We start from the raw sequence: 12,165 nt of genomic DNA on the forward strand, positions 1-12,165 counted from the left end.
CAAATGATTATATATTTTTTCCACGAAATTCGTGGGGAAGGGTCTACGTTAGGATGGGAAAACAAACATCAATTTTCGTGGGCTCTTAATTTGATTTAAACAAAAGTAAACATTATCAATCTGCTTTAATTTTTTTTTCCCATACCTAAGAGCAGATAAAAATCGAAAATTTCTGGCACGCTCTCATGTCGCTTGTTTTCTCTGGACACTTTCGTATCAAATTGTTTTCCTCGCCTTTCCAAATGCCACTCGGCGGCGAACAATTCGACTAATGTGCATTATTGTTTGTATTCCAGTCTAAGTCGGGCTGTCAAAATGTCCATCAGGCCCTGGGGCTCAAGCTCCCAACAGATGATTTTCCATATTATTATGCGGGTGTGCAGCTGCAACCGAAAACATCCGCATCCAATATGTGTACAATGTGCAATGTGCAACGCCAGACATGTATCCATATCAAACGCCCATATCTCTCCGGCTGTGCAAGAGCATGTGAAACAATTCCGATTGTCTTCCTTCCTCGGGCATGCCAATGTGCTTCCACTGGCAAGGCCAAATGACAGCAGCAAGCAGCAGCAACATCAGCAGCAGTAGTAACCACAGCAGCAACAGCAATACTTGCTGCAACAGCAACACAGTCTGCTTCCTCAGCCCCGTGGCAATTTTTTGTTGGTGTTGCTGGTGCTGTCGCCACGCCTTGCACTTTCCTCCCCGACATAAAGATTTTTCACAGTTTTTCTGTGCCACTTTGCGGTCGCGGTCCAAACAAAATAAAAACACTAGCAACAAAAATTAAGCGAAGAACTGCGTTTTAATAAACAACAACCACAATGCAACAAGGAGGCAACAGCTGCACTCGGTTCATGGAAGTCGTTGCGGTTTAAGTGTGTGTGAAATTTTTCAGCCCGCACCAGAGAAAGTAAAGAAACAAACACAACAAAAATCACAACAACCTACCTTAACCAGGCAGCAGCCAAACAGCAAAAGTTCATTCTAAATTCTTCTAAAGTTGGAGAGCGAAAAAGTTTTGGGCGAGTAACACAGGTTAAAGTTAGTGGCCACTTAACTTTCGGTTTTAATTTTTCTTTCTCCATTTCATTTAGAACCCGATTCGACTTTCTATTTCATGCGGAATGGGGATTGGGGCATGGGGGTTGTTCGCCTTCCCAGAGTCTGTGCAATAAAAATTGCAATTTTCACAAACAAAAGAAAGCGAAAAGAAAATGTTTATCGTGTCTTTATGTGTGCGTGAACAATTTTTTATTTGCTTGTTAGCGCAGTTGGTTTGGTTTTTTATTTGATATTTTTTTGTTGGTTTTTATCGTTGGCTTTTTGACGCCGCATTGACGTTAATCAAAGTTAACCGCCAGGCGCTCGCACAAATCTCACGCTAATTAACTTTAATATGGGATCAGCGCCGACGGGTGCGATAAGCCGACAGCTTTCAACAGCGGCGGCCAGCAGCATCTGCCCCACCGCATCCACTTGTCCAGGCGTCCAGCTAGCCAGTTGGACATCCGCTCCGGCACGACAGTCACGAGCCAATGTTTCTTTTGTAGCTGTTGATTTTCATTTAATTCGCGAACAATTTATTTAAGCGTTATTCCCGCTTCGAGGTTTCAAGAAAAAATTTGCCGACATTTTTCACCAACGTCGCGTGGCAGCACCTTGTGTGATAAATGATCATTTATCCTTCTTTCATGGGTCACGTTGATTAATTTCTTGGGCTTGGATACATATGCAAAGGAAGCATAAATGTGATTATGTTCAGAGAGAAATTTTCAACTAATAGGGCTCAAAAATTATACAAAAGAAGGGAGATTCAAGTTTGTATTCTAACATCTAATATTTCTTCACTGACTTCCATTCTTTTGTAATCAAGTCTAATACGATTTTACATCATTACCTGTCTTAGTTACCATGCAACTCCAATCAGATACAGATACAGATACAGCAGGCAGTCTATGGAGTTCAGTGGATTGCGAATAAGCATTTTCTCATTACTTTTACCGCTAGTATTTATTATGCGTTGCTTTTCGCTTTCTTTGGCGCCTCTTTTCCCCAACTCCGGTCAATTGAAAGATGTCCGGGGGCTGACCGTACGGCCCCCGTCAGACCCCGTCTTCAGAGGCTGACCGCTGACCGATGACCACTGCGGTGGTGCCGTGCCGTGGCTGGTCTGACAATTAAATTCTTCGGTGTCGCAAATTACAACGCGAAAGTGCGTAATGGTCGAGCACTCGACCCGAATAGGCTGACTCTAATTAAAGCCATCAAATCGCAGCTCGGCCTGTCAGACAATTAAAAGAGTCAAGTTCGAATGCCGCCCTAAGCCGCTGAACCGCGAAAGTTTCCTGTTAACTCTCGGGAGGAGACAGGGGAAGGCAAGAAGTAACCCGAATCTCAAGCACTACCTTGCCATGATGGAAATTTCAGATACAAGATACAAGCGGCAGGCATATATCTCGATCTCACTCGACATGTTTGCATGCACCGGTCTGTGCAGTGAACTCTGAAGCTCCCGAAACTCTGGAGTCCGGATCTCTGTGGCAATGGTAAAGGTTGCTGAAAACGCCGCCTGCCTGCCGCGGCCTGGCCCATTCATTCCTCCATTCCTTGGCCAGCATTTTCACCGCCGACTCAGCTTCCGATGCTTTCACTTTTTTGGTTGTTGTCACGTTCGCCTGGCATTCAATTTATCATCATCCATGGCCATGGTCAGGCCGTTGAACCGTAGACGAAAAATTTTTGTGAACCCAAAAGGTACGCGATGGGGTTAAGCCTGGTCATTTTGGTTGGGCCATCCACAAGAAAGCAGAAAACACGACAAAATAAAAACAAAACCGCACTTGGCCATCCCTTTCTGACCCACCCCAAAACAATATTCAAATACTGATTTATTTGCGAAAATTCCTCAAGTGAGATTTGCACGAAGGATTAAGTATACGCCCCGGGCGCCATTTGTCTGCCGCTAAATTATAATAATGCGCACAATGGAATGAAATTTTGTTTTGGCCAGCAGGCACTGACACTTGGACATGGTCTACGGTCCGGTGATGCGATGTGAGCCAAAGCCAAAGTAAAGGAAACCGTCTTTGCCTGTGGCCCGGTTTGGAAATGACAATGCCAAGGCATTAAAATCGACTAAAATGTGGCCAAAACGAAAATACGCAAGTGCTTAATGCGATGCGGCTGCTTTTGGGGATGTCTGGAAAATCACTTGCCTTCCATACAGACAGCACTTTCTTCACCAGCACCGACCATCAGCATCAGCACCGGCAATGTCAAAGTTGTTATTGCGGCCTATTGCGAGATGCGGCACGCCAGGTTGATTGATGAGCAGATGCCAGATGACTTTTCCAGCTTCAGACGTCGATGCCGTGGCCCGGCCATCTTGCCATCTTGATTGGCATTTAACATTGCTGTGAACTCTGCTTTGCAATTCATATGGGACTCCTTGGCCGAACCTCGAAATTTCACCTCAAAAATGTCTGTTCGGAAACTCACTAAACGCAGGGGTCTATCCTTGAGGTGCCGCCTTAATTGACTGTTATGCAAATTAAATTGAATGAGAGCTATTTTTAAAAACACCTAGATTTGAGGGCGGCAATAAAAAAAAAATGCCGAACACGTATATATTATGGTCTTAAAATAAAATGGAAAAAGACACTAAGGGAAAAGGGTATTGCTTTAATATATGATATTGATTTTGATTGTAATTTAAACAGGCAGAAGCATAAAATTTGCTTTCTTTTTTAAATTTTTTATAAATAAGTCAGTGGCGTTATGTTTATGATTTGGTAGTACTATAAATATTTTCTCTGTGCTCAAAGTATTTCATAACATAAAGCCTATGCCTCAGGGGGTAAAACGGATAATTTTGACAGCAAACAAATGCAAAGCAGAATTTGCAAAACAAAAATAAATGTGGCATGTCAAGTGAGTTCCTGTTGCAGGCCGGGGGCAGATTGAAATTGAAATTCGCCACAGAATACTCTCATTTTTCCGGGCTGCTAAAAAGATTTGTAACGTGGCCCCTGGGACTAAGCGAAATATTAGACATAAAAATTGAATTGACTCGCAGTTCTCCCTCAGCTGAGGGCAAGTGAAAATGGTTTTTGTTTAGGGCCAGCCAAGACAAATAAACAAACGTATAATTTGGGGGGAAATGGCTAAGACAAGCGTATAATAAATTCATCAAGGCAGCAGGCAGTCAGTCAGGCAGTCAGGCCCTCAGCCAGGCAGTCAGAAGGCAGAAAGTCACTCCGATCAGATCCGATAGTCACGGTCCGGCTTTCCACACAACTCCGGATCCATGGTGCAGTTCATCAGTTGTCGAGGGGTCAGAGTGAAACGTAATTGGCCCACGGCACTTAATTTGATTGTGGGACGATGGGTGGATGATGAGGAGCGGAGAACGGGGAAGGAGGAGGAGGCAACCTGTGCCCACCACCACATCTTGGCTTAAAGCTCTCAGGCTTGGTTACTTTTCTTGGCGGGGGCGCCTTAGATGTCAACATAAAGTGAAAGTGAAAAATTTGCTAGCGAATGAAAAACCAAAACAAAACCCCACAGCTTTTCCTTTATGCAATTGTTTGGTAGCGAAAAAGTTCCCAGCCGGCTAGCCACAGAATTGTGTATTGGAGTTCGACTCAAAGACGCCAAGACAAAGGCCAAATAAATCGCCTGGGATGGGGAAAAGTTTCGTGTCGATCTTGGCCAAGTTTATAGCTAGAGTGTTTCTTCTTATTCAGTCGAAGAAAAGTATTGAAGTCCTTTAATTGGGCTTTGTCCTTTTTTCTTTTAGCAAATATTTGGATAAAATATTAATATTTTTAATGTATGAGATATATTAAAATTTAGTTCTATATTATTTTTTTTAAGAATGTTTTTTCAAGTGCACTATATGCAATTGCAGATTGGTCTTCGATCACTAAGCGTTGGGTTGTTTGCTCTCTGTTAACACAAAATGCCAATTACTGCAAATTGTGGGCTGCAGCAGCGGCAACTCAGCCACCAAGTTAGTTGGCCCACAGATTTGGGCCTATTAGCGGCGGATGGTCCGTCGAAAGTCGGATTGCGTGTGAGCCAAACGTGAATTATCATAAATTATCGCCGGCGGATTATGCGGCGGCAAGTCTTTCTCAGTTTTTGCAGTGGATGTTGTGTTTGTCCTCCGGCTGAATATGTAGAACACATCCAAAACTTATGCAGAGATAGACAGATAGTTATGCACTTTCCCGCTAGAAAAGAAAAACACTTTTCGAGTCGGCGTGTTTCGGCGCGATAAACTTGCAAATCCCATCATTAGATGTTCGTCAGGCGGCTTTTTTAATTAATATTTCATAAATGGAGAGCGCCAAGCATAAATTATGCATGAGTCGCTGCTAAGGTGTTGCTCTGTTTGTTGTTTCAGTGCTTCACTGAGCGAAATGGTAGCGCTTCTGTCGAAGAAAGCTTGGCTTTCTCCTTGAAGCCAAAAAGTATGCCTTTCTTTTATTTCCCTAAAGTGAAGCTCTTGTGTTTAGTTTTAGTTTTTAGCTTTTTTTCTTCATTTTATAAATAAAAATCCTAATAGGAAAATCATGATTTGATAACAAAAGTCTTTATTTATATTCAAAATATTGACAATATGTATTGACAATGTTTATCCAGCATAAACAAATTCAATCAAATCCGTTTCATATCCTTCTGCAAACAAGTACTTTGCGAGTTGAAGAATTTATTTGTTTGTTAAACAATAAAAAATTGTTTGATTGCTTTGTAAATTGAATGAATCTATGCTATTTGGAAAAAAGTTATCTTATTTTAAGTGGATGAAAAGATAAAAGTCTTTTTCCGCATCTATTTAAAGAGTTCATTTTATTTATTTATTTCAAAACCCTACTATGTATACTTAGTCAAACCCTTTATCAAATATTCAATTCAAATCTAATTTTATGCAAATAAAAAATTATTTATAAGTCGTACTAATTTCATGCTTTCCTCGCATAATTTAAAATTTGGATTTTCACATCCAAAGCCATTCTTATTCGCATTGGTACGTGTATCAGGACAATTGCTAGCGACTGCTCTGGCACTTTCATTAGCTTTCCTGCTGACGGCGACAGATCTCACTGCAATTCTATAATTTTCTACCCAATCAGCATTCATTTCGGTTTCGATTCACTCGCCTAATAAATATGTAAGCCCAAAATCTTTGCGTGTGCAAACGAAAGCCTGAAAGACTAGAGAAGATCTTGGCATTCGCCTTGGTTTCACAGTCTGCCGATGAAAGTGGGCGTTGGAGGTGGTTGGAAATATCATCAAGCCGAGCCGGTGCTATAAATACCAAAATAATTGCCAAGATTTGCTAATTACGGCAAATTACCCCCCTCCAGCTGGATTGGCCTGGAAATTGCACTAAATCTGCAGCCAAGCTTTGCTTTACTATCTGCCCGGCAGGTTGTGAGCAGCTGCTGGGTGCACTCATCATGCATACTACGCTCTGAATAGCCACCAGGTATTGTTGCACTTTAAAAAACATACTAATATAAAAAATGATCAAAAAAGGCACAATGGGGTAAGAAATTGGCTTACTTTTGGAACGTGCTAGTTTAGAAAACAAAACTTCTTATTCAGTATTAATATTTATACAATGAACCGATCGTTTTCAATATCTAGATTTAAGGACAAATAAAGCGCAAATTTAAAGCTCACATAAACTGTAATTTGGTTCTCTTGCCATAAAAAGGCCATAAAATGTTACTTGAAAGTTTTATTACCTCTACTACCATTTTGCTCTGCAATTCTCCCTGTGCATTTGCACTTTTGTAAGAAAAGCAAAACTCTCTGCAACGGCTGCCTGGCTAATTGTGGCAAGGTAAAGTGTATAAATTTGGCGGACAAACTGGCGCACAAGATCAGTTGGCCAAGAGGAATCCGAGCAGCTGCCGCAACTGCAAATCGGGAGAGAAAAGAAATAGTGAAGCAAGGATTGGGGACACGCCAAGAATGGATTCGCGTCTGGGTCTGTTAATCGCCCTGCTGCTGGCAGCCCTTCAAGCCTTTTCGGCCTTGGAGGCGCAAACCACCACAAACCCGAGTTCCACCACAGCGGAGAGCGGCCTGCTGCGGACAGTGCGGCACGTGTACGGCCAGTGCGCCGACAGCGATGACATCTTCTGGTGCTGCAAAGTCCAGGGTGCCCGCCTTCTGGGAAGAGCTCTGAAAGTCCAGCAGTTGGGCATCATTGATGGAGTTAGTTTGGTGCGTCGAGAGTCCTTCAGTGCGGATACGCGAAGTGGTCGTTCTAGCCTGGTCGAAAACCAGCTAAGCAATCGAGATCTGGAGCACATGTCTGGAAAAAGTTTGGACGCTTTGCTGCTGGAACGTTTTCTCAGCTTTGTCCACACCCACCAGCTGCAAGTGAACCTGCCGAGGCTATTGAAATTTGGTGAAAGGAATGGCCAGGACTGGCTCCAGAACATCTACAACTATTTCCTGCCTGGAAGCGACAGTGAAGGACGCAAGAAGAAGGATGACAAGAAGTACTTGGGACCGTTTATTGCCGCCGTTCTTCTGAAGACAGCTATTCTTAAAATGGCCTACCACTCGATTGCGATTGTGGCCGGAAAAGCGCTGATAGTGGGGAAAATAGCGCTAATCATCAGCGCCATTATCGGTCTAAAGAAACTGGTGGGACACGACGGCGGGGAAAAGACCACGTACGAGATCGTGAAGCATCCTCAGGTGCAACAGAGTCACACCTATTCCTCCAGCCACCAGGGCGAGTACGACACGGGCGGCCACGACGGAGGCTCTTACCACCGCAGCATCGATGACGAGATGATGATGCAGGACAAGGCCTACCAGGCCTGGATGCCCCAGGTGGGTGCCTCTGCCACGCCCAATGCCAAGGGGTCACGATAAGTAGCCGCACAGCATCCACCACCGGCCAGCAGCGGCTCCAGAACCAAAGATCCCAAGGAACCTTAGACCAATCTATCCGAATTTGTATTTACTATACTATCGAAAGCCCTCCAGTTTAAGTTTAGTTATCTTAGTTAATATGTTACCACAGAACGAGCATTAAAAGAAAAAATTCAAGAGTTGATTTTTAAATGGTGGGGAATAAAATAAGTTATTTTTTGTCCTAAACCTATTGGCATTGTATAATACAAGAGTGCGTTAAGATACACCCTATGAGCTTCATATTTTCGAAGGTCTAAAGAAATCCCGGAGTCGGCTTTGTGGTTTCCGGATGGAGCTGTGGGGCAGTAGTCTCCGGCTGATGCAGGCGTCGCTTCAAGGGCTCCATTTGATAGGCCTGGTAGAACTCCATGGGCGGCTCCTCCACCTGCTCCATTGTCTGGATGGAGGTGTAGTCGTGGGTGGGCATGCTGCGGTGCCAGCCGCTCTCATGGCTCGAGTGCACCACCACATGCTCGGTGGTGCCGCCGCCGCCACCACTACCACTGTGTCCAGTCGTACCCTTTTTTAGACTGCCCTGCGGAGAGAGGCGTAGCGCCAACAATTTGGACAGAACTGTTCTGGAATCTCAGGATCTACTCACCAATAGCGATATGACGAGGGCGATCTTGGCCATAATGAAGGCGGAGCCGGCGATGAGGATGACCTTCCCCAGGAACATTTGGGCCAAGGTGGCCATCATGATCATGCCGCCCATCATGGCCATGTGCTTGTCTTTGTCCTTCTTTTTGCGACCTGTTTTTTTGGAGCAGTTTTTATTTTTATTTTTATTCTTGTCTTTCTTTTTTTTCTTAGATTTTTTCTTTTTCTTAGACTTTTTCTTTTTCTTAGACTTTTTCTTTTTTTTAGACTTTTTCTTTTTCTTTAGCTTAACTTTATCTTTATCTGAATCTGTACTTGTGGTGGTTGCATGCACTTCGAAACTACCGAATCCACCGAATAGCTTATCGACCTTATCATTTACGCTCGAATAAGTACCTTGATCAAAGCCCAGCTCACTGCCAAAATCGTCGATGGCATTCGAAATGGTCAACTGCCGTGGCATCTGAATGCGTAGTGCCTTTGCCTGGACCAACCCCATTATTTTCCCAGCCAGACCCAAGTCCATGCGTCTTCTTTCCTGCGTCTCCAGTCCATCCAACGGCTCGATGCTCAGGTAGTCACTGATCTGCCAAGTGCTATTATCCTTGGCTGCAAAGTCCAGCAGCCTTTCGCTCTCGTATCCCAGACAATCCCACATCTCCGATCCACCCAGGCAGTGGGCTATAATCCTGCCCAGACTGCGTGGACTCCAGCTGGACGCCTGTGCCTCTCCGAAAGTTTCGTTGACTTTGTGGCTTAAAGCCAAGACCGAACTTCCCAGAAGTACAAGTTGAACACAAAGAACACGCCACATCTTCTTGAACGTTCTATAACTAAATTTGAGGAAAACCTCTTTTAACGCCGTTTAAAGTACAAATAACCCCGGAAAATGGTCTGACCCGGTATTTATAATACTCTGGTCTATGCGGGTTAGCAATTAAATCGCTTGTCAAAGCACGACACTGCACTCTTGATAGGAATCAAATAGAAAAGTTTTCAGAAGCCTGCTTGCTGAACCTTGACTTGACGAAAACTGAAACCGAATCGCACTTTTTTCGGTTAAGTTAACTTTCGTTTTGGAAAGCACTCAAATTTGGCTAATAGACACACTTAGATAAATACTATTATAATATTTTAATACTGATATTTGTTAATATTTTATTATATGTATAGTCTAGCTTACTTTCCTATAACATTGACTAATGATTGTGATATAAACTTTGTTTTTTAAATAAAAGGTAGGTACTTCCTACATATTTGACTTATTTTTTTTTAGAGTGTAGCAAAGTTATGTCTTACAAAGATCTCACGTCAACTGCCTGCCAGCCTTTCATGCCACTGGCATCCTGAAAGTTTCGCATCAGAAGGCCACCCTCCTGCTCCAAACTGGCTGTCAATAACTTGTTGCTGGGCCTTCGCTGGTTTTCAAAGTCATAGAAACGGTCTTCGGTGGGTGGCTTAATAGGCGGGTGGCCCATAGTGGGTGGTGCTTGGGCAGGTAACTCTGCGGCTCGTGGTTGCTCAAATCGAACTTTCCGCTCGGTGCGCCGGTATGGAGATGCCTCGTGAACATCATACTGGTGGTGTAGCTCATCACCATGGCCAAATACGGTGGTTTTCCCCGGAAAGTGACCTACTGGTCGGTGGGGCCCGGGAAAACCGCCACCAAAGCCAAAGTTCGAACCACCAAAGCTGGCAAAATTACCGCCTCCAAATCCTCCGCCCAAGCCGCCCAGCCCGCCCAAAGATCCAAAAACTCCTCCAAGTCCCAGGAAACTGCTCACATAGACTGCCAGTTTGACAAGAAATAGCGACTTTTTGAGAAGCAAACAAATTCCAGCGAATAACAGGGGAACGAGGGCCACTAGATTAAACTTTAGGCCGAGTAGGAATGGAAGTAGGTACTGTTTAGCCAGCAGACGGCCTGGAAAAATAAAATAAGTAAGTAAAATTAATATGAGGTGTTAATCAAACTTTTGAGAGAAATTGGGGAAGTGAAGCAAGAACTTGTCTAGACGAAATTCTAAATTTATTTCGACAATTATTATCGTCTTGGGTATTTAAAAAGCCACTAAGATTATTAAGCTAAATGTTCCTACCCGTGGTTGGTTCCTCGAAACCAAATTGCCTCTCTCCTTGGCCAGCTCCATCTAAAACAAATTCTGCTACGCTATTTGCATCAGCCGTGGGTCCAATTTTGAACATGAGACCCGGATACAATCCATCCATGTGCCACTCCAAGCTACGCTGACCCATCACGGCTCCAGCATTTTCTAGGATGCCCCGAAAGTCTACAGGATCTGTATCCAGGACATTTGCCAAAGATCTGACTGCGGCAGTTTCACTTTTCACCGTTGCGAAGTCCTCCACAAACCGAACGTTATCACTTTCGTCCAAGCGTTGGATGAAATTCAGAGCAGACCGGCCCAGACATTCACTTAACTTTGGCTTCTGAGCTCCACGAACACATTGCTTAAATTCCGAGCTCACGGCGGATAAGTCACTTGTAACTACCGATTTTAGTTGCAGGGAACAGAGTAGGAGGAAGACTAAATCCAGTGGCGACATGATGGTCAAATGTATGGATCTGAACTGAGCCCGCTCGCCAGCTGACCCTTGGATTATATACCGGCCGCCGGACCTCATCTTGTTATACAATAATCAACTCGGTCTTTGGCCAAATCTGCTCCCATTCAGTTAACGCGCAGCTTTTTGCACATGGCCCAATAACGGAAATTGTTTTACATCAACGCCAAGTGGCGGCTCCTCGTCTTCGTCTTCGTCGACTTCTTATTTTTGTGGCATTTGTTGGCAGTGCTTGTGCCGGCATGGTCATGGTCAGTGCACACGACCCAAGCTGCGTCGACTGGTGGCCAATTTTTCGCACATCTCGGCCATTATGTAATGGGTTATTGTTATTCCACAGAAATTATGAAACTCCCGCAGGCGCCACAGTACGGACGGCTCGGAAAATCTACAATTACCTTGTCTAATGCACGGCAATTAAATAAACGGAGGCGATTTAAAGAATTACCAGAAATGTTCCATCGTTTACACACAAAACTTGAAAATTATGGCTGGTCAATCATGAAAACAAACAAGCAGATAAATGGGTGGAAAATATTTGGTTAATGTTAGAAATTCAAATAAATAGTGCATCACGACCATGGAAAAACTAATTACTATCTTATAAAAATAATTTGGATTTTCTTCATTAACTTTTAAGATTTTCTAATCGAATCACTATAAAATCTTGATTCTAATCTAATCCCCAAAAGCTAGAATACTGGAATTCTAAAGCCACGAAATCCCTGTTCAAAGAAAGTTTAATTCAAGTCAAGCTAATGGGTATTAAAAAGTTGTTCAAATAATCTCTTGCAGTTTATGTCGAAAGTCGCTGAATACTTTCAGGCGCTGACTGAAAAAGATGCAATAAAAGTTTAGTGTTGCCATTACGTCAACAGCTTCCAAGCCAGCAACATCAAGGTCATTTGCGGTCTTAGCGCTTTTTAATATACTCCCTGATGAACGTTTCAGACACCTTTACACCCTAAGACACCTCAGGGACTTTGTCTAGTACTTGGAAAATAATAAAACTGTGCAGACAGTCGAGAG

At 43.5% G+C, this 12,165-nt stretch overlaps 3 protein-coding genes across 5 annotated transcripts; 1 reads left to right on the top strand and 2 right to left on the bottom strand.

Moving 5' to 3' along the window:
* The first annotated feature begins 6,985 nt into the window (after positions 1-6,985).
* Osi11 (Osiris 11) lies at positions 6,986-8,053 on the top strand. The gene has a single exon (XM_017247450.2). It carries the CDS (start codon positions 6,991-6,993, stop codon positions 7,906-7,908), a length of 918 nt encoding a protein of 305 aa, XP_017102939.2. The 5' UTR covers positions 6,986-6,990; the 3' UTR covers positions 7,909-8,053.
* Positions 8,054-8,109: 56 nt separating this feature from the next.
* Positions 8,110-9,577, bottom strand: Osi10b (DUF1676 domain-containing protein Osi10b). Of its 3 annotated transcripts, XM_017247363.3 has the most exons (3): positions 8,947-9,577; positions 8,552-8,703; positions 8,110-8,485 (listed from the first exon to the last, which is right to left on the bottom strand). In XM_017247363.3, exons 1-3 carry the CDS (start codon positions 9,362-9,364, stop codon positions 8,204-8,206), a joined length of 852 nt encoding a protein of 283 aa, XP_017102852.2. In that variant the 5' UTR covers positions 9,365-9,577; the 3' UTR covers positions 8,110-8,203. The 3 variants fall into 3 exon arrangements, with proteins under 3 accessions (XP_017102852.2, XP_070137417.1, XP_070137418.1); XM_070281316.1 differs by having other exon boundaries at positions 8,552-9,577; XM_070281317.1 differs by having other exon boundaries at positions 8,318-8,480; positions 8,552-9,577.
* Positions 9,578-9,845: 268 nt separating this feature from the next.
* Osi10a (Osiris 10a) lies at positions 9,846-11,123 on the bottom strand. Its single transcript, XM_043212082.1, has 2 exons — positions 10,650-11,123; positions 9,846-10,474 (listed from the first exon to the last, which is right to left on the bottom strand). The coding sequence occupies exons 1-2, from the start codon at positions 11,116-11,118 to the stop codon at positions 9,846-9,848; spliced, it is 1,098 nt and encodes a 365-aa protein (XP_043068017.1). The 5' UTR covers positions 11,119-11,123.
* Positions 11,124-12,165: the final 1,042 nt, after the last annotated feature.

The sequence above is a fragment of the Drosophila bipectinata genome, chromosome 3R, assembly GCF_030179905.1.
Source record: "Drosophila bipectinata strain 14024-0381.07 chromosome 3R, DbipHiC1v2, whole genome shotgun sequence".
NCBI lineage: Eukaryota > Metazoa > Arthropoda > Insecta > Diptera > Drosophilidae > Drosophila > Drosophila bipectinata.

Coding starts and splice junctions, on each gene's coding strand:
- Osi10b (XM_070281316.1), bottom strand. CDS start 9,364: ATGTGGCGTGTTCTTTGTGTTCAACTTGTACTTCTGGGAAGTTCGGTC. Junction 8,486..8,551: donor CCCTCGTCATATCGCTATTG/GTGAGTAGATCC, acceptor CTCTCTCCGCAG/GGCAGTCTAAAAAAGGGTAC.
- Osi11 (XM_017247450.2), top strand. CDS start 6,991: ATGGATTCGCGTCTGGGTCTGTTAATCGCCCTGCTGCTGGCAGCCCTT.
- Osi10a (XM_043212082.1), bottom strand. CDS start 11,118: ATGTCGCCACTGGATTTAGTCTTCCTCCTACTCTGTTCCCTGCAACTA. Junction 10,475..10,649: donor TTTCGAGGAACCAACCACGG/GTAGGAACATTT, acceptor TTATTTTTCCAG/GCCGTCTGCTGGCTAAACAG.